The 20,995-nt window shown below is 51.2% G+C and overlaps 1 protein-coding gene across 1 annotated transcript in view; it reads right to left on the reverse strand.

Annotated features, from left to right (window-relative positions):
- Positions 1-9,088, reverse strand: part of OTOP1 (otopetrin 1) — a 36,237-nt gene extending 27,149 nt beyond the window's left edge. Inside the window, exon 1 of the mRNA XM_072784804.1 lies at positions 8,650-9,088. Within this exon, the coding sequence (XP_072640905.1) occupies positions 8,650-9,088 (439 nt within the window). The remainder of the gene's footprint in view (positions 1-8,649) is intronic.
- Between the last annotated feature and the right edge of the window lie 11,907 nt (positions 9,089-20,995).

Consider the following 20,995-nt stretch of genomic DNA (forward strand, 5'->3'; position numbering starts at 1 on the left):
ATCTGGAAGATGAGACTGGTCCCCAGCACTGGTTCTCACATTTGAACATGCATCAGAATCACCTCGAGGGCTTGTTAAAACACAGATGGTGGGTCTCCACCCGCAGAGTTTCTGATTCCATAGGTTTGGGTGGAACCCCAAAATCTGCATCTCTAACAAGTTCCCAGGTGGGGCTGACACTTGATCTGGGACCCCACCTTGAGAACCACTGGTCTAGAACATCTCGATCACTGATATTTCAAGAGTTACGATAAATACATCATATACCTTCTCATAGTCTTGAAGTCCTTTCTTCCTTTACCCATCCATTTATCTCTACAACAAATATTTTGGGGACTCCTACTATGCATGTGGCATTTTGCCAGGGGCTCAAAGGTAAACAAGACTGCTGGAGAAGCAAAAATACACATGTGTAATACTGCATAAAATTGGGGTGTGCACAAAAATACGGACATGCAAGCTGGCACCAGACTTCCTATCTGCAGCACCGGAAACCAGAAACCAGTGGAAGAATAGTGAGAGTCCACTTCAAGGAACAGATTGCAGCTCAAGAACCCTATTTCCAGCCAAGATGTCACCTGCTCGTCAGGGCAAAAGACAGAAAGCGATTTATAGATAGGCCAAACATATAATTCCTTCAACAAAGATTCATTGAGCAGTAACTATGGTCCAGCCACTGTCCCAGGCACTGGAGACATAAAAAGTGCAATAAAATGAAGTGTCTGTCCTTGGTGAATTTAAAATTCGAGTGGGGAAGACAGAGAATCTGCAAATAAATAGTAACCACAGAAGAAGTGTCAGGAAGCACTAAGTGCATGAAGAAAAGTAAATCAGAAAGAGGATTAAAGTCAATGATGGATAGTCAGGAAGAACTGTCTTAGAAGGTGACAGCTGAACAGAGAACAGAGGAGGAGGGGAATGTTGTCCACACAACTCACCTGACAAAGGACATTAGCCAAACAGCCAATGAACTGTGGAAGAGTCCTCACAATTGGGGAAGATGAAGAGGAGAGGGACAGTGGTGAACAATAAACTTAGCATCAGACTGGAGAGGATGATGCATTATAATGGAAGGAGGGAGGGAGGGTTTAAAATGACAGGATGGGTGGGTGGATGGGTCGGTGGTTGAATAGTTCAGTAAATAGATAAATAAATTAATAGGAATGAAGACAGGATAAGAGAAATTAAATTCAAATGGATGAAGATAAACCCACTGGAAGGGCGCCTCAGTGTAGGATTTTTTCTGGGGAATAAATAAAAATGGAGTAATATGCATCTGATTGTGGGAATGAAGAGAGGAAAGACAGTCATTAATTTAGTAGAAAGACACAATAAAATGTTCAAGCACTCCGAAGAGCAAATGTGTGCAAAAGGAAAATGGGGGGAACAATATGTAAAAGAAATCATTATAATCATCATAAAGAAAAAGGGGAACAAAGTCAAGTATGTAAATCCTACCAGTGAATGAGAATGATTTAAATCTCCCATTAATTAATCAACAAGTTGGGGGACCAGGGGTGCTCAGTCGGTTAGGCCGTCTGCCTTTGGCTCAGGTCATGATCTCAGGGTCCTGGGATCGAGCCCCTCATCAGGCTCCCTGCTCCTCCCCCCTGGCTCGTGCACACACCCTCTCTCTCTCAAATAAATAAATAATATCTTTAAAAGATAGTCAACAAAGATGGGAATATTGAATAAAAACAAAACCTAGCTCTTTTATGAATCACGCTTTTCACTTAGTGGCAATGGCAGAAAATCAAAGTATGGACAAAGAGGCAACCTGAAGGGGAAGCAGGAATAGCACTATTGATGTCAGACCATCTGAAATTTAAGTAAAATGGAGTAAATAAGATAAAGAATACCTTCACCTTTATCATCACACATGAAAAAGAAGACATAATGTATGAGGAAGATACAATAGTCCCTTGTGTGCCAAATAAAATAGTTTTACCCTTGTATATTTATCTACTTTATTTTTTTAAGATTTATTTATTTGAAAGAGAGAGAGAGGAGGGAGATATCATGCACTCAAGTAGGAGAGGAACAGAGGGAGAGAGAGAGAGAGAGAGACTGTCAAGCAGACTCCCTGCTGAGCATGAAGCCCAAAGCACGGCTCTCGATCCCACAATCCTGAGTTCACGACAAGAGCTGAAATCAAGATTGAAATAAAATCAATCACTTAACTGACCGAGCCACCCAGGCACCCCTTCCATGCTACATTAAAGAGATAAAATGGGAAATTCTAGAACTAGACAGATTTGATAGAATGAAACATAAGGAAGGGCACAGAAGTATGAAGTCACACAGCCAATAAAGTTGGTTTTATAATATCCCTTTGTACACCTCAAAAAGAGAATATATAATTTTGGAAGTCAATGGAATATTGACAAAAACCGAGTAAGCTATAAGAAGACAGTAAGGCTGTAGTGGTAGGAGCTCACTGCCTGGCTTCAGACACTGTTTTCTACCAATTATTAGTTGATGATTTCAGGCAATCACTTAACTTCTCTGAGACTCGGTTTCCTCATCTGTAAAATAATAACAAGACTGCCTCTCTCATAGGGATGCAGAAGAGATTAAATGAGTCACTACATGAAAGGCACCTAGAATAGTGCCTCACACGTAGGAATTCTCTATACAGATGCTATCATCATCATCATCATCATGACAGTCAACCACAAAGAAAAACTTAATGCATTAGAACCATTTAGAAAGTTTCCCAGCCACATAACTTGAGACTAATCCTGTAAGGTCTAGTGTTGACAGAGGGAGACCCCTCCTCTGTCTTAAGCACCCAAATCCCCCCCTACAAGTCTGGAATCTTGAACTGTATGGTCTTGGAGGTAGATGTTCCCACAAAGTCAGTGTACAATCCCCCCTCTTATGCAAGAATGTTTCCCAGTGCATCATGACTAGTGGCCAACAGGTCTGTATCCAGACATGCCCAGGGCTGGGAGGCTCACCATCTCTCAGAGAACACCCTTCCATCACCTGCTGGAGCTTATATTAGAATGTTCTTCCTTACGCTGGACTGCAGTCAGCCTTCTGGAACTGTCATTCTCTTCCCTGGTGATTTTGTCATTATTCTCTCATCTGTCCATCCATCCATGCCTTCCCTTGATGATTCAGTAAATGCCAGCTGGCCCTTGTTACTTGTTAGGCACTGTGCCGGGAGCTCAGGATATAAGGGGGAGCACATTCAGACAGGGGCTCTACCTCCAAGAGCCCACAGTCTGGCAGCCGATGAAGTGAATAACACAATATCCTGCTTGATTAGTGTTAAGAAGAAAATGTAGGGTGCTAGGAGAACATAAAGCCTGGGAGCCACACCTGGTCTGAAAGGATAGGGAAAGGCTTCCCTAAATCCCTAAAGAAGTGGCTCTGTTTTCTGGAAACCAAAGGATGGTCTGGGGCTCACAGGAACGAAGCTGCCTCATTTTCTACCCTGATACTCCTCTCTCCTCTTGACTCAACAGCCTTTCCTTCCTCCTGGGGTCAGCCTTCTGCGGGTGCCCATGTGATGCTCAAAGGGGGCCAAGGCACCCATGTGCAGTCTGACTTCGTTTCCAAACAATGCCAAACCAGCCTCAGCTTTTGGGGCAGCCCCATTATCTTACTGATGCTGAAATCCTGACATTATGTTTCTATTTTCTATTAGACAAAAAAATAAAAAAAAATCCCATCAAAAAAATATATCTGTAAGAAAATGCATGCTGTTAGGCAAGAGTCCCTCATAGTGACCCCAGGTGGGGTCTTGGGGATCGCTCTTTCTTTTCTGAGGGAAGTGCTCAAAACCCCTGAATGTTGATATGTTCTAGAACTTCACTGGATTCACTGTCATGCTCAATTCATGTACTCAGTATATTCTTTTTTCATTTTTTAATGATTTTCAAGGTATTTTTTTCTGGACCCCAGAAAAAACAAAAGATCTTCCTCTGAGGACCCTCCCCTAAGTCCCCAAGCCTGTACCCCCAGGCTACTCTTCTGCCCCAACCCATCCCCTGCACTTGCACAGCAGAATGCTGAATCATTTATCTCACAATAAGACATTTCTCTGACTATGAGCCAGAGGCTTCTAAGCATTTTATATATATAACTCAACTGAGTCTCTTAACAACCCTATGTGATAGGTGGTATCATCAGCCCCATTTTACAGACAAGAAAACTGAGGCAGAAGTAGAGCCTCGTGCTCGGGGTGGGGGCATGCTCTTAGCCATCATGCTCTGCGGCCGTCACTGTCTGCATCATCCTCGCCTTCCCCCGCACCCCTCCGTGCAGGGCCATGCCTGATTGTCCTGACATCCCCAGAGCCCCTCCAGTACTGGGAGCTCAGTCCAGGCTGTCAAGCAAAACCGGATCGACATTTTGGCCCAACCACCACCAAAGTGTCCATGCTGTGCACTTGGCTCCTTTCTCTGTTGCTCTCTGCACGTTCCCAGGATCCTTCCGCTCAATGAAGAAAGCAAAAAAGAAGTAGACTTTTTCCTTCTCTGACACCTGTTGCGATCATGCCATCTGCCCTGAAGCAAGGAGCTCATCCCTCTTCTCTTTCTCACTGTTTGAACATTTCCAGTGATGGGGAGCTCAGTCCTCCTCCTGAAACCCAGCTTCCTGGGCTGGTAAATGGGGCTCATGGCACCCACCTCAAGAGTCACTGTGAAGTTGAAAACGTGGTATTAAAGCTCGTCACAGAGATGACAGATCGCATGATTCCATCCAGAAGAAATGTCTGGACTGGGCAAACCTACAGACAGGAAGTGGACCCGTGATCGCCTAGGGCCCGGGTGGACTTAGAAGTATAGGGGTTGACAGCTAAAGGGTACAGGGTGGTACTGTACCCTTTTCAAGATGGTAAAAGTGTTCTCCAATTGACTATGGGGGTGGCTGCACCTACCTGTGGATATACCACAAACCACTGACTCCTGCACTTCAAGTGAGGGAACTGCAGAGCATGTGGACCTTAACTCAATAAAGTAAAAGAAATCTCTGGGACACACTCTTGCAATCCCAGTGGCAGAGGCAAAAGCCCCAAGAAACAAAGAGTGTGTGCAATAGGCTCTGGCTGCAGGAGAATGAGGCTGTGAAATTCAGGTGAACAGGCCTCCAGAGGAGGGAGAGCCAGGTGAAGCCCAGACCAGGGCTCATGAGCTTGCACCTGCCCCAAAGTCAACAGGGTGGGCTGGGATCCAATGGGACCCACCCGACAGCCCCTCCTCCGACCAGGTGCTACCCCGTGACAGCATCCAGGATTCTGGGATCCTGGTATCATCCCTGGTGGTTTCTCGGGAGTTCTGGCTACACTTTCAGACCGTGGGCCCCCTGGGTGCCCAGACTGTCGCATCTTTACGTCCTGTAGCCTCTGCCCCTCCTCTCATCCCCTTTTGTTGCTCTCTGCCACCATCCCCCATGGTTCCCTCCCCCTCTTCACACGCACACCAATCTCTTTTATTGACCTTCACTTACTCACAGGTGGGGACAGGCTGTTTCCCAAACCATGCTCATGTTCCCGACCTTTATGTCGACAGCCTGTACAGCCACCACCCTGAGGCTGGCCTTACGTAACAGCTCACCTCTGTGCCTTTACTTCCGGTCCCTTAAGGAACAATGAGCAGCCCATACCCAGGGGTGGCAGGCTAGACAAAGATGTATCACATACATGGGTGCGTCTCGTTCTAAGAAAAAGGTATTATGCAAAAATCTGATCTAATAAAAGGAATACATTTGGGAGTGATTAATCACAAGCACTTAAAAAAGAATCGCTGTGACAAATAATTGAGACAATGCTTCTGACATACCTGCATTCCGAACTCACTCAATAAACACAGCTATTATTCCTATTGGCGTTATTCCCATAATTTCGTGTTACTAACACTTCTCTGGACTTGAGAAAGAACAGTAACAATAACAAGATCCTACACTGGTAGGGAAGCCACTGTAGTCTTTTAAAGGGACTAGAAACAGAAGAGAAATAGGACCCTGGAAATTCACCGGATGAACCAGCTATTTGCTGGGCTTGCACGTCACTGCTCACACTGGGCTGGCATGAGATCCAGGCTGCTGTCATTCCTTGCAGAAAAAAAAAAAATCAATCTCTTTCCTTAGCAAACAGAGGAGCTGGATGAATAATCCATCATTTCTACTAAATATTTCAATAGGTCCATATTTTTTATTCCAAATGAAGTGTTCACTTTCTCACACCCAGTATGCGGACCAGAAACTTTTCTCCTCAAACAAATCCCTCACAGCCCTTACCAAGACCCAAAACCTTTCTCCGGAAAATGTGAATGTCCTGAATCCCACAGCCTGGCTCTTTCTCGGCACCCCAGACTTCCAAAGCTGCCGCAGAAGCCAGGGCAGAGCTAAGTCAAACCTGTCTTTCCAGCTATGATTCCAAGGAAAACCTCAGTCCTGGCTGGGGCCGAGGCACTTCCCTTGGCACCCCAAAATTCTTTCCTTTCAAGACAATTAGCCTCTGGCTTCTTTGATGAACTCTCAGCTCATTTACAGGGATCATAGTGCCTTGCAAACTGCATTCACTTGATGCAGTTCTTCCAACCCTTTCCTGAAAAGCAACTGGGAGTCTCATTTTACTGATGAGAAAGCAGGGAACTCAGAAGGTGAAGGTCCTAGAGCTGGAACATGGAGTCAAGCCTTCCAGGCCAGCACTATTTCCATTTTCCACATACCTCACTTGAATGGTTATCAGGATTATCTAAAGAGCCATCATGTACTGAACACCTACTACGTGCTCTCTCTCTATTGCCACATTTATTCTATCACTTCTTGGTGTCCTATAGACCTCTCAAAAGTAACATGCCCAGAGCAGAAACTTGATTCTGCATCCCCACCCCCACTCCTCCCTCTGTCTTCCTAACCTTGGAAAATGGCACCAGCATTCACCCACTGACTCGGATCCCAATGCTTGAAGTCTTCCTGGAGAGAGGGAGAGAGAAGGGAAGAGCAGGGAAGAGAGGGGTGGAGGAGGGAAGGGGCAAGGACAGAGGGAGGAGGGAAGGGGAGGAGTGAAGGAGAAAGGAACAAAAGGAGGAAGAGGGAGGAAGGAGGAAGGGAAGAAGGATGGAGGAGGAAGGAAGGGAGGGAGGGAGGGACAGAGAAAGGATCCGCCCTTTTAGAGGAAAGCATAGGTCAAAAGCCTGTGTGTGTATTTTTCAGTCTGTGTAAATCAGTATTTTCAAAACAACATTTCAAGCCTATTTGTTTGTTTATGTGATATGGCGCTGAATTCCCCACCCTTCAGTCACAAACCATGAGTCTTCCTAAAACAACCATTTTCAGAACAGGAATCTGAGCCAGCCTGGAGCTGTGTCTATTTTTTCCAAAGGCAAGATGAACTAGACACAGTCCCTGACCCTAAGAAGCCTCAAATTTCAAATCTCATCCAGGTGACAAGGCTCACATCCAACTAGTCATAACACAAGGTGAAAGTTGGCAAGAAGCAAAACTCTCTCTGCGGAGAGGTGTGGTACCCAGGGCGGAGGGGAGGAGTGGTTCCTGCCGGGTGGGGTGGAGAAGATGGCACTGCGGTCACACCTTTGAAGGGATGTGGGTGGCGAGGAACACATGTGTGCCGGGCGCCCAGCCTGCACCCGGGCAGCAGTCACTGGTCCTACCAAGTGTGGGATTCCCATTCTCCACCTGGTGAAACTCAGAGTGGCCGGATTAAGTCACTGCCTAAGGCCACACAAAGACCAGGAAAGCCGCACTCTAAGGGAGATCGAAATTCAGACCTGTACACCATTCAGGTAGAGACGGGAGATGTGTCTGGTCCACACGGAGTGAGATGTACCCCTCCTCTCCCAGACAGGGGCTTTCTCCCCGCACACTCCCTCCTCCCTCCACTTCCTCCCTCCTCCCTCCACCCTCCACCCTCCTCCCCTTGACTCCAGCACTGTCTGCCTCCCTTTTAAGAGCAGAAGCTCCTTGAGGAGGGGCAACCTTCCTATCTTGACAATGTTTCAGTCTGCTGGGAGTCCATAGCAAGTGCTTCCACCCTGTACCCCAATATTTATCACTTATCCATGACTCTGTCGGACCAGACTGCATGCTCTTGCGTGCTCTTAGCATCTACTCTACCCCAGACCCTGCCGTGGCTCTAGGAATGAGAGAGGGGCATCACAGAGCCCCCCACCAGGGTGCTGAGGGGTGGAGGAGTGTGGTCAGAATCACAAACAGCAGGGGGAATCAGAAAAGCATCATTGGGGTTGGGTGGGGGGGGACCCCGTGAGGCCTGAGCCCTGCCTTGGAAAGCAAGGCAAGGGGGAAAGCACTGCGGGGAGGAGGGAACAGAGTATGCAAAGGTATGGAGATGGGAAAACTTGCGTGGGAACTAGAACCTTTCAGACTGGAGCACAGGATGAGGGCAAGGGAAGGATGAAACTAGAGGCCCTCTGGGGACTGATCCTCGAGGGCCGGGAACGCCAGGATAGGGAGGGGGCCTCCCCCAGGGGCCGGTGGAACCTCGGCAGGAAGTTCAGCCAAGGAGAGAGGCGAACAGGTGCAGCCGTGCGGCTCTCAGGATGAACTGCGCGACGGGAGGAGGCTGCTGCAGCAAACCAGGCTTAACAGAGAAAAAGAGAGAAGGAAGGGAGGAGGGGCGAGCCAGAGAGGCGTCGGGGACGCGGGGCCACTCACCGCGGAGCCAGCGCGCGCCGGCGTGCGTGTCCTTGGGACGGATGAGGCGGCGGTGCGCGGCGCTGCGGCGCACGTACCACAGCATCCAGAGCAGCTGCAGCAGCATGAGCGCCGTGAGCAGGCACAGCAGGTGGCTCTTGCCCACGCCCGAGGCGTGCACCGCCCAGGCCAGCAGGAGCAGCAGCCCCGCCACGAACACGATGAGCCCGTACTGGCTGCTCAGCGCCTCGGCCAGCTTCTGCGGGACGCCAGCCCGGACCGCGCCCCGCCGCCCGCGCGGGGGCTCCGGGGGCTCGGGGGGCTCCGGGGACTGCGGGCACCCCGCGGACCCCCGGGCCGGGAGGCGGGGCGATGGGCGGGTCGCGGGCCCCGCAGACACCCTGGCCGGGGCGCTCCGAGCCGCCCGGGGAGAGGGCGGCGCCCCCTGGCCCTCGGGCATCGTGGAGTGACCCGCGCGGGGTCTGGGTCCGGGAGCGGCTGCCCGGCCCCGGCCCGCGCCCCCCGCCCCCGCCCACGCCCACGCCCCCGCCCCGATCCCCTCCCCTGCGACACCTGCGCTCCCCGCTTCTGCCCCTCCGCCCTCCGTCCAGGTGCGCACCGGGCCCCCGTACCCGGGCTGCCCCCCGCTTCTTCCCCGAGCTCCAGAATGCGCGCCGCGCACTTCCCCCGACCCCGCGAAGGGGGGGTCCCGCCCTCCCCCCGCGCCCGGGACCCAGGACAGCGCCCCTCCCCCGACCACGGCCTCCGCTCGTACTCCGGGGCCCCCGGGTCCGCGGCGCCCACCCCGCCGCCCGCCCTGCCCTGCCCTGCCCTGGCTTGGCGGGACTCTGGCTGGCGGCTCCCGGGGCGGGGTGAGGGGCGAGGGGTCACCCTGAGCCGCGGGGGGCGGGGCTGCGGTCCAGCGGGGCGCCCGGGGCGGGGGGGGGGTCCGCAGGTGCGAGCCCTGCTCAAGCTGCCCCGGGGCGCTGCGCCGCGCACCCCCGAGGTCTAGCGGAGCCTGAGAGCGCCGGCGAGGGAGTCCTGCCGGCCGGCCTCCGCCCTGCGTATTTCCGCGGTGTGTTTCATCTGTGCGGGTCTCTCTGGGTCTGGCTGGCTGGCTTTGGGGTGTGTCTGCTTAGGGCAGGGAGGGGAAGGTGTCACAGCGCTCGTCCCTGCATCCATGAAAAGGAGGCGGGGGTGTCTTGGTGATTGTGTCTGTGTCTGTCCGTCTAGTGTACCCGTGTGTCTGCCAGGAGATGCCCAGATGAGGACAAGAGAGGAGCCACTTCCCAATAAAACAGATCGCCCCTCCCTCTTCTGAGAGAACCAGAAGCTGCTTCTGCACTGAGCAGTGCTGGGAGTGGGGGCTGCCAGGCACCCCTGGAACCGTGGAGGCCTGAGCGCCTCCCTCTGCACCCCACCCCTACCCCAGCCTATCTGAAGTTGAGCGAGTCTGCCAGGGTGTCCCATTCAGATGCAGCTGAAGAGGAGATTCCCTCCCCCAGAGGTTTCTGCAAAGGAACAATCCTAAGGGTGCACTTGGCTGAGAGCAGGGGAAGGAGCCAGGAAATTGGTGGGGGGAGCCTCTTGGGGGACTACAGTCTGGAAGAAGCTCAGGCGGGCCTCTTGGGTGAGCCCCCTGTGCAGTAGCAGAGGCCTCCTCACCCAGGAGACACCGCCTCTCCCTCTTGGTTTAACGCTCTGCCCTTGCTGTCCTGAAATTAATTTTTGGATGACGAGACTCACATTTTCATGTTGCAGTGGATCTAATAAGTTACATACTGGTTCTGACTGCCAGAGGGTCCTGCCTGCAGTGGCGGGGGGGTATGGAGAGGGGAACCCTGGGCCAGGAGGGAGTCAACCTGGGAGCCCTGTGTTGCCTCCTTTTTTTTTTGCAATCCATTCATTAACTTAAGGAAGTCAACACTTATTTATCCAACGCTGGATCATTTGCCCGGCTCTGTTCTAGGTGCTGGGGTTCAGCTATGAAAGACTGCCCTCAAGGAGCCAGCGTTCTGACGGAAACGTGCTGAGTACACAAGTGTTTACCGAGAGAGCCCTGGGAAGCTAGAGAGCATCAAATATGAGACTCGACTCTGCCTTCTAGGAAACATGGCCCAGCGGGGGTGACTGGAGCGAGCAGCCCCTGGGAGCAGGGCTGTCTGGAGGGGAGGGGTGGATGAGCCTGGATTTTGCCAGAAGGGTGATAGGTTCCCAGGGGTGGCAGCGCCTGCACAGTCTTTACACCTAGCAGTTGGAACTGGCCGGGAGACCGAGGGCAGGGCAGCAGAGGGCGGCTGGTCCAGAGAGAGGGTGGAACATGTGCACAGAAATGAGTGTGAAAGGCAGGAAACCTGTTCATTGTTATGAAACTTAAGAGTGTCTTTCAGCTGGGTTTCCCCAGACCCAAGCCAGGTGGATGCTCAGTAAATAAACCAGAGTTAATGAAAGTGCATATGGATGGACGCTGCGTGAAGAAGCAAGCCGGCTGTGGGTCTCGCCAGATCAGCAGGGTGTGCAGTCAGCGCTGCATCCGCCCCCTGTGCTCTGTCCCATTCCTTTGCTTCAGATTCCCCCTTAGATCACGTTGTTCATTCCCTGGAATATGTATACATCTGTGGCCTGTCTCTCCCGCTGTAACGGAAGCTCTATGGGAAGGACATTGCCTATCTTGTCCACGGCTCTATCTCCAGCACATAGAACAGTGGTGACCAGCACATCATGAGTCCTCATTAAATATGTGTTGAATGTGTCCCCTCAAAAGATGTCAAAGTCCTAGTCCCCAATACCTGTGAACGTGAACTTTTTTGGAAATGATCGAGTTGAGGTCATTAGGGTGCGCCCTAATCCCATACAACCGTGTCCTTACAAAAAGGGGAAATTGAAGACAGACACAAAATAGAAGGGAGAAGACGTGAAGACTCAGAAAGGGTGCCATCTACAAGCCGGGGAACAGCAGAGGCCACCAGAAGCTAGGAGAGAGGCCTGGAACAGACATCTTGATCTTACACCTCAAGTCTCAAGGATTTTTTTTTTTTTAATTCATAGAGACACAGAGAGAGGAAGAGAGGCAAAGACACAGGCAGAGGGAGAAGCAGGTACCATGCAGAGAGCCTGACGTGGGACTCGGTCCAGGGTCTCCAGGATCACGCCCTGGGCTGCAGGTGGCGCTAAACCGCTGCGCCACCGGGGCTGCCCGTCTCAAGGATTTTGAGACAATACATCTGTGTTGTTCAAGCCATCCAGTTGGTGTTCTTTGTTATGGCAGCCCCAGGAAGCTAAGACACCTGACTTCTTCCTTCTGGGGTCCCCCGTGGGCTTGTCCAGCTCTGCATCCCTCTATCCCCCCTGCTATAGATTATTATTAACTGCCTTTCCAATGCTGAGCTTCCTACAGGCAAGAACCATGTCTGATCCATTCTGCCTCCTAGCATCTGGCCTGTTTTTTTTATCATACATTGAAAAACATGTAGTGATGCCTCCCAGGTATGAGGCTGGGCCTGGGGACAATAAGGTGAGGCCCATAGTTTGTGCCAAATGCCACGGGACCCTGGGAGGAAGAAACAGAGAAAGAAGGAGGGAGAGCTTAGTGCCTGGCAGATGGCAAGGACTCCATGAATGCCCCCAGGCTCCCATAAAATCCACTTTTGCTTGTTTCTCAATTTTACAATGCACATCACTTCATGATCTCTTTGTCATAAATCAGTTCGTGTCAACATGGATTTGTAGGGAAAGGCACTATCAAAGAGTAGGTAGGTAGTGAGTTCTAAACCAGGCTGCGAGGTTTGATCCCTGACTCCATTATTTCCTGCTTGTGACCCTGGACCAGTTACTAAACCTCACTGGGCCTCAATTTCCTCATCTGTAAAGTGGAGCTCTTCATAGTCACCATTCTTCAGAGTTCTATGAGGACAGTACAGGCTGATACACGGGCAGTACCTTGGAAGGTGCCTGCCGAATACAATGCACCTAAGACACGTTGTTATTTACTGAGCACCTACGAGATGCAGGACGTGGAGCTGAGGCTGAGTGGAGAGGTGGCTGGCTGGCCATCAAACATGTGCTCCCCTTCCAAGGTGTGGAACTGTCCCTGGGAAGTGGCTGTCCAGCTAGGGACTCTGATTCCCAGTGTCCCTGCATCTAGACAGAGCCAGGGGACTAAGTTCTGGTCAGTGGATTACAGGCAGAAGTGATGACACCAACTCCCAGAGCACCGTTGGGAACTTGATGCTAAAGATGGCAGAGTCTGAGGGCGCCTGCGGGGCTCAGTAGGTTAACCGTCTGCCTTCAGCTCAGGTTGTGATTCCGGGGTCCTGAGATCGAGCCCCACATTGGGCTCCTGCTCAGCGTGGACTCTGCTTCTCCCTCTCCCTCTGCCTGCCAACCCCCTGCTCAGTCTCTGGCTCCCTCCCTCCCCCTCTCTCTTTCTGTCGAATAAATAAATAAAATCTGTAAAACATAAACCAAACAGGTGGCAGTCTGTCAGCCTGAGCCCCCCAGTGGTGAGGTGGTGAAGGGGACGCTCCCTGCAGAAGCCAGGCCTCCCTGTGAGAAGTGAACTTCTCTTGTGCTCAGCCCCCATAATTACACAGCTCAGCTGTCGCTGCAGCCAGCACTGCCTTTACTCCTTTAGAACACAGAGAAAGATAACACACACACCCCCCATCTGAAAGTCAAGTGGGGCTCCCTTTTCTGTGCTACATCTATTCCTTTTGAGAAGCAACAAAATGTAAGTTTCTGGACACATAAGAGAGAACCCGAAGTCTGTCCCCTTTCCTCTCTACTCAAGACAATCCTCAAGATTGAGAGATTTACTCATCTTTCTGCCTTCCGCTGATGTAAGTTGTTCAGAGGTCTGAGCCACACACGACCCTGTTTCTTACGGCTGCCCCCAGCTCAGGGGTGGACAGACATGGGGCATGAGAAACGGTGAGCTCCGATGGCCTCCGGGCCCCCAGCTTTGGCCTCCTTCAGAGCATGTTACTCCCACCCACAGTCCATTGATCACATGTCATCTCAGTGAAGGACCAGGCAACTGCCGCCTAGGGACGTCAGTGCCACCTGGATGGTGGTGAGACATGGACTACCCAGAGGGGCAGAGGCCAGCTGGGAATGCTTAATTAGCTGCCACAAACAACACGAACAACAGGACCCAGGGCCAAGTGGAAGATTTTGCTCCCAGTTACCTTCAGTGGTGGCTATATAATCCCAGAGTTTCTAAGAATAAAAGAGGTGAGCAGTGTTAATTAGTTTTCTAGGGTGGCTACAATGAAGGACCACCAATTTGATGGCTTAAAACAACAGAAATGTATTATCTCATAGCTCTGCAGCCTGGAGATTGGAAATCAAGGTGTCACCAGAGACACATTCCCCCTGAGGGACCTAGGGGAGGATCCTCCCTTGTCTCTTCTAGTTTCTGGTGGCTGTTCCTCATCCTGGGTGCCACTTAGCTTCCAGCTGCATGATCAAATCTCTGTGGCTGTCATTGTCACACAGCCAACTTCCCTCTGGGTCTGTCTCTCTCCTCTTTGTATGAACACCAGTCATATTGGATTAAGGGCCAACCCTACTCTACTATGACCGCATCTTAACTTACATTGTTATTACATCTGCAAATAAGGTCACTTTCACAGGTACCAGTGGTTAGGACTTCAGCACATCTGTGGGGGCGGGGGGCACAATGCAACCCATGAGAGGCAGCCTATTAAAGCGTTATTTGATCTAAATAACTGGAAAATCTCTAGGTAGGGTAAACTGAGATCTATCTTGAATCAGTACAAGAGATCATCAAAAACTCTCACTCGGTGCCCCAAACCTGAGCAGACCTGGAGTCTTCAGATGAAGAAGGGGCTGCCTGGATCTCCTTGAGAAAGGCCCTGCAGCATTGCCACAAACATCCTGTGAATCTTCCTCTGAGCCTTCCCCAGAAGGACCCACAGCATTATGGCATGGTGACCATCCCTGAGGAGAGGTCACTACCGCATCTATTTTCTTAACTTTTCCTTTTGAAATAATGTTAGATTTACAGAAGAGTTGCGAAGATAGTAGAGATGTTTTGGTTCACCCTCCACTCAGCTCCCCTCACTTCCTCCGAATAGCTCATACACCATGGGACCTTTGTCAAAACTAAAAAATTAAAGTTGATACAAAAGTATTAGCCAAACTACAGTCTTTATTTGAATTGAACTACTTTGCCCACTGATGTCATTTTTTTCTACGTGGATCCTTTGGGAAACACTAGAATGGGCTCTGAATGGATGTTAAGTCTTGGGCATTGGGTGAAGTCCATGGTTGTGAATCAGAAGCAGTGTGGCGTAGAAGACCATGACCATATAAATACCAGCAGAAGCATCACGGGAAGGAAAGGCAAAATCATCCAGAGAGAACAAATCTCCACTCCCTTCATGATGGAAGGGATCTGATATAATCAAACGTCCACCAGGCAGCTCAGTGGCGGCCTCCGCTGTTGGCAGCAAGTTCTATCACAACCTAATCAACTGCCCAACATAGCAACCCTTTTGTTGTGCACATGGATCCGTGGGTCAGCATTTGCAGGGGACACAGTGTGGGTTGCTCTTTCCTCCGCTCTACGGTGTCCAGAGCCTTAGCAGGGAAGACGAGAACAGCTGGGAGTGACTTGATGCCCAGGGCTGGAATCCCCAAAGGTTTAATTCACATTCTGGTGCCCAAATGAACCCAAAGGCTGGGCTCAGCTGGGTTCCCACGAGTGTCCTCTTTATGTGGCTTGAACCTCCCACGGCCTTGCCACTGGGCTCTGAGCGGGAGCATCCCAAGAGGGGACACCGGGACAGCATGCATTCCAAGAGAACCAGCAGCAGCTGAATGGCCTTCATGACCTAGCCTTAGTGGCCACACGGTGTCATTTCTGGCACACTCTATTGGTGATGGCAGTCATAGGCTCGTCCAGATTCAGGGGAAGGGAGAAATGACAAAAGTTCCAGAATGCTCTTCAGATCATCACAGCAGAGGCTGCACTCAGCACCAGGGTCAACCGGGTCAGCTGTGGGGAGAGGATTCTGCGTAACCAAGCGCTTGCCCCTCCTCTCCCCCCCAACATGCCCTTGTACCCGGCCTGTGCAGCAAACACTGGGTGGCTAGGCAGCGGCTGACAGACACGCACAGAACATGCTGTTTCACCCCCTCTTCTGTAGGGGGCGCCGTGGGTGAACATTCGTGTGACTCATGCTTCACTCTGGATCCACGCTGAGAAACCCCTCCGCCTATTACTCCCCAAACCTCCTTGCCACTAAGTTACCAGTTCTTCATTCCAAGTCACCGACCAGTCAGCCAAACTGGTAGCCCTGAGGTCATGGAGATTTGCGCTCTGGACATCTCTCAATCCAGACAAAGCGCCCAACAACATGTACCACTCAGCATTCAGTCCGCTGGGAGGACTTTCCTTCAGCACCCTCCCTTCGGGGTCACCTCTGGGTGGGGCTGTGATGCTACAGCTGCCTACGCGGCGGGTTGGTGCCATCACATCATGCAGAATCACCCGTAGACTAAGCCTGAGCAACTTCCCTCCATCCTGAGAAAGGCCCCCATGGGACCACAAGTGTGCTTTAAGGAGAGGAGACAAAGCAGCTGGAATTGATCTCAAAGGCCCCTGGGCCACCTGTTTCCAGCCCAGGCCAAGTTCAAGTCACATATGCTCTTTTTCTACTCGGTAATATAGTACTGCTGTGCGTGCCCAACCTTGAGTTTGGTGATCAGATGACATCCGGTTCCGGCCATAGGTAGGTAGGTGTCCATTTCTCAAGAGCTGGTCCTTCCCCTTCAGGCGCTGACTCTGGTGGGTGAGCTTTCCAGACTGAGGAGTCAGCCCTCAGCCCAGATACTCTGCCCACAACGAAGTCCTGAGCCTGGTCCTGTAGCTCCAGGAGGTAAAGATTTCTTTAAATGCTCCTGAGAAGACCCCCTGCCTCTTGTTATTTGCAAATAGTTCTAGGGGAAGCACCTCCAGCTCAGACCAAAAGGGACAGCCAGTGCAAAATGAAGAGTACGCAGATCTCACACTTCTGGGCAGGGGACAGGCAGAGAAAAGTTGCTGAATTCCAAACTGTTTTCTTACAGAAAAAGGTGACACAAGGGTGAGGGTGGAAGAGAGCCCAGAGGGTAGAGCCTGAAGCTTTGACACAGTCCCAGGAAGCAGCACAGGCTCCTAACCATAAAAGGGTGATATGCGCCCAGCTGGATTTCAGATTTCTGTGGACCAGCGACTGTGTGCCTTGCTCACTGCTTTTTGAATGGGAATGTCCTAGTGGATGTCCTATGCCTGCCTCACCACTGTATGTCCCGTGTGTAACTGGCCGGTCACTCCCCTGCTCCCAAGCAACCACACCTGCACGCACCTGTATTGATTTAGACGATGTGATCCTGGAGCCCAAGCCTGTGCCTGGTGCTGTCATGAGATGAGGCTTCCCGGGATGGCTGGCTTTTGCATGGGGGAGGAATGCAGAGGATTTGTAGCCAGAGACTGGCAATTTTATTTTTTTAAGATTTTATTTAATTATTCATGAGAGACACACACAGAGAGAGAAGTAGAGACACAAGTAGAGGGAGAAGCAGGCCCCCTGCAGGGACCCTGATGTGGGACTCAATTCCAGGACCCCAGGATCATGACCTGAGCCAAATGCAGACATTCAGCCACTGAGCCACCCAGGTGTCCCAAGATTGGTAATTTTAAAGTTTTTTCTTTTTAAGATTCTATTTATTTATTCATGAGACACACACAGAGAGAGGCAGAGACACAGACAGAGGGAGAAGCAGGCTCCATGCAGGGAGCCCGATGTGGGACTCGATCCCAGGTCTCCAGGATCACGCCCTGGGCTGAAGGCAGGAGCTCAACCGCTGAGCCACCCAGGTGTCCCCAAGACTCATAATTTTAAAACATGGCCCACACCTTCCTTGACCCTCCTCCTTTAGGATGGGGAAAACTATGTCCCCTTGGACTTGGAGTCTGCGACTACTTGCGGTTTCTGAGCCCAAGCTTTAAGTGGAAGCTTCCATCTCCTGTCTCTGGGACACAGTGGTGAGCAGAGGGATGCTCCCAAAGAGGTCCACACCCTGCTCCTGGAAGCTACCAAAAATGTTGCATGATATGGCCAGAGGAACGCTAAAGATGAGTTAAGGGCTTTAAAATAGGAAGTGTATCTGGGGTTGCCCAGGTGAGCCTGGTGTAATCACAGCGGCCCTTCAGCAGAGGGGAGGGTGGAAGAGGAAGTCAGGACGACGGAGGGATGTGAGGCTTTCAGATGGAGGAAGAGCACCATGAAGCAAGAAATGCAGGTGCCTCTAGAAGCTGGGACCGGCCTCACTGACAGCCAGCTCAGAATGGGGAGCTCAGTCCTGGGACTGCAAGGAATTGAGCTCTGCTAACGACCTGAAAGTACAGGAAATAGATTCTCCCCCCTGGAACCTCTGGGAAGGACCACAGCCCCGCCAACACCTTGATTTTAGCCCCATGAGACCCATACCAGACCTCAAACTACAGAACTGTACGACAATCAATTTCTGTTGTTTTTAGCTGCTGTTTGTGGCAATCTGTTACAGCAGCAACTGAAAATTAATACCGAAGCTCCCCTTTGGATCAGAGAGCCTCTGCAGGGGGGAAGGTCCTGCTGCCCCATGGGGGGGCCCATGCGGAGAGAAATCGCAGCCAGCGCCCTCACCAGCCCCGAGTGAATCCTCTTGGACGGGCACCGTCCAGCCAGCCAGTCGAGTTGCCCCATGTGGAGTGGAAACAAGCTGTTCCTGCAAATTCCTGTTCGAACTTCAGACTCATGAGCAAAATAACAGTGGTGGTAGTGGTTTTAAGCCCGTGTAGTGTGGTTCGTCACGCAGGTGTAGACAACCAGAACATACAGATGTGTGCGGAGATGAGATGTGCCCCAGGAGTCGCAGGTCTTTAGTACTGGCCACCGTGACAAGGACAAAGGGGTTATGAGAAGAGTCTGGATGGCCTTGGGAGAGACATGGTGCTCAGGTGAGGGAGGGGGCAGCGGGGAAGCAGTGGCTGGACTGCGGGTCACTCCTGCCACTGGGGGCGCGTGGGCCAGGTGGGACCCAGACCCTGAGGTCCTTTTAGACTCTTTTTTATTGTAAACACAGGGAACATTAAATATCCTCCTTTACAAACATATCTCATACTTTTTAAAAGAAGAAGCACAGCTGGAGATTGTGAGCACAGGGAGCCCTTCGATGGCGTTGTGCTGTGAGGGAGACCAAAGCAAATGGTCCATAATTGGAGGAGCATGAGGGAACCTGACTCGGGGTGTGCATTCAAAGAAGGGAAACGGGACAACAGATCTGTGTGCACATGGGAATGATGCATCTCAAGGCACCACGGATATGCCCTAAGTGAGGTTTATTAAAAGGTTTGCAAAGGCTGCAGCTAACATGAAAAGCTAGTTGCTCACGCTGCTTGATGGAGCAGCCGCGGAGGCCCCCTTCCACCTGAACGGGGGAAATCGTGGTCCTCCATGTGGGCAGCGGAGTCTGAGACTCAGGGGAGGAGGGCTTCGCAGTCGGCTTAGCGCCAGTCCCTGGCCAGCTCTGCTCTCAACTCCCCACCATGCTCAGCCCAGAACCTGCAACGCTCACCTTTGGAATCAGACCTCAGTGTGCCAAATACTCCTGCCGCTGTTTCACGGAGTTATTTTTAGGAATTCCATGTTCCTAGAATCCACCAAACTCTTTCCCACCTCAAGGAATATGGAACGGAATCAGTCTTTCAAAAAAACTGTTTTTAAGTAGAGGGCATTTGGGGTGCCTGGGTGGCTCAGTAGGTGATGCATCTGCCTTTGGCTCAGGTCAGGACCTCAGAGTCCTGGGATCAAGCCCCACGTAGGGCTCCCTGCTCAGCGGGGAGTCTGCCTCTCTCTCTGCCCCTCCCCCTGCCAACTTGTGCACATGGCTGTGCTCTAATAGATGGATAAAATCTTTAAACAAACGGAAAAAAAAAAAAAAAACCCTCTTTATGTGGACGGCATTTATCCCGACTGGGGCAGCTGTGGACAGCACCGAATCACTCATCACCCAGCCCCAGCCGCTCCCCCTAAGCTAGGAGCCCACTTGCAGAGACACGGCTGTTCAGCTCTCCCCAGTCCCTTCCATTGCCTCTCTGGCTAAAGAAACCTTTTTTATGGTGCATAAAACCCAAGGGCCCCGACAGAGCCAGGGTCTTAACTCCTGCTAGTCTCCTAGCAAGGCTTCAATCCCCCAAGCTGGGTCCCAGACATAGATTGTGGGGTTGAGGAGGGGCCGGGGAGGAGTCTCAGTCTGGTTTTTATCCTAGTGAGCAGTTAGATTCTGTTATCTCTACATTCCCTGTTTGTGCTGAGAGGTCTCTCCCCAAACTCACTGGACCAGGAGAGCTCCTGACCCAGGCCTGACGTTAGGATGACCCGCAGGACCCTTCACACAGAATAGCCTTGCTCACCACCCGAACCACAACCCTTGAGCAGCAGGCCTGGGCAACTAGCGTGCAGGCCGGGAGAAAACTTGGACTTGACACTTGGGATGGTCAGTCAGGGACATTTTTTCAAAAAAGTTTTTGGAAGATCGTATCTATTGGGGGTGAGGGGCAATAAACAGACTCTGTGCAGAGCTGGACACGGGGCTCTATCTCATGACCCTGAGATCAGGACCTGAGCTCAAAGCAAGAGGCCCATGAAACCAAGAGTCAGAAGCTCAACCGAGCCACTCAGGCGCCCCAAAGAGTCAGGGATATTTTTAAGAGCACACACATGCTTCTATCATATCCCTGGCCTTCATGGTAGAGACTTGCAAGTGTTGATTTACTCTTTACCCTGCAGAGCAGTGCTCTCCCACAGGCTTGTTTGGAAGCACTGTCAGGATGGCCTGATAGCATTTTTCTTTATTTAGAAGTTATACTAACAGGCAAAGACCCACAGATAACATAACATGGCAGTTATTTAACAGAAACAGGGACCAGGCATGATCCAGTTTTAAAATTATTAAACTGTCTCTTTGCAACTAACAGGGTCATCTTACCATCTTAGTGGGCCACACCACCAGCATTTTGCCGACTGGGTTTTAACAAACTACATACAGAAAATCCCAGCCTTAGATTTCTATCCAAACAGTAGATCTACACTCTGCAATAAAAGATGGGGTTTGGGGTGGGGGTGGGGGATGGAGGGAGGATAGGTGTTTTCTTGCAGACTCTAGCCAGATATCAAGTTTGTGGGCTCTGTCCCAGACCCCTCCAGTGGGTCAGAACCAATGCTCTTGTTACCGGGTTCTTGTCTCACTGAGTCAAAGAATGACTCTCATGGACACAAAAAGGGTGAAGTAAAGTGAAAGTTTATTAAGTGGAGGTGAG

Source organism: Canis lupus, chromosome 2 (genome assembly GCF_048164855.1).
Source record: "Canis lupus baileyi chromosome 2, mCanLup2.hap1, whole genome shotgun sequence".
Classification (NCBI taxonomy): Eukaryota; Metazoa; Chordata; class Mammalia; order Carnivora; family Canidae; genus Canis; species Canis lupus.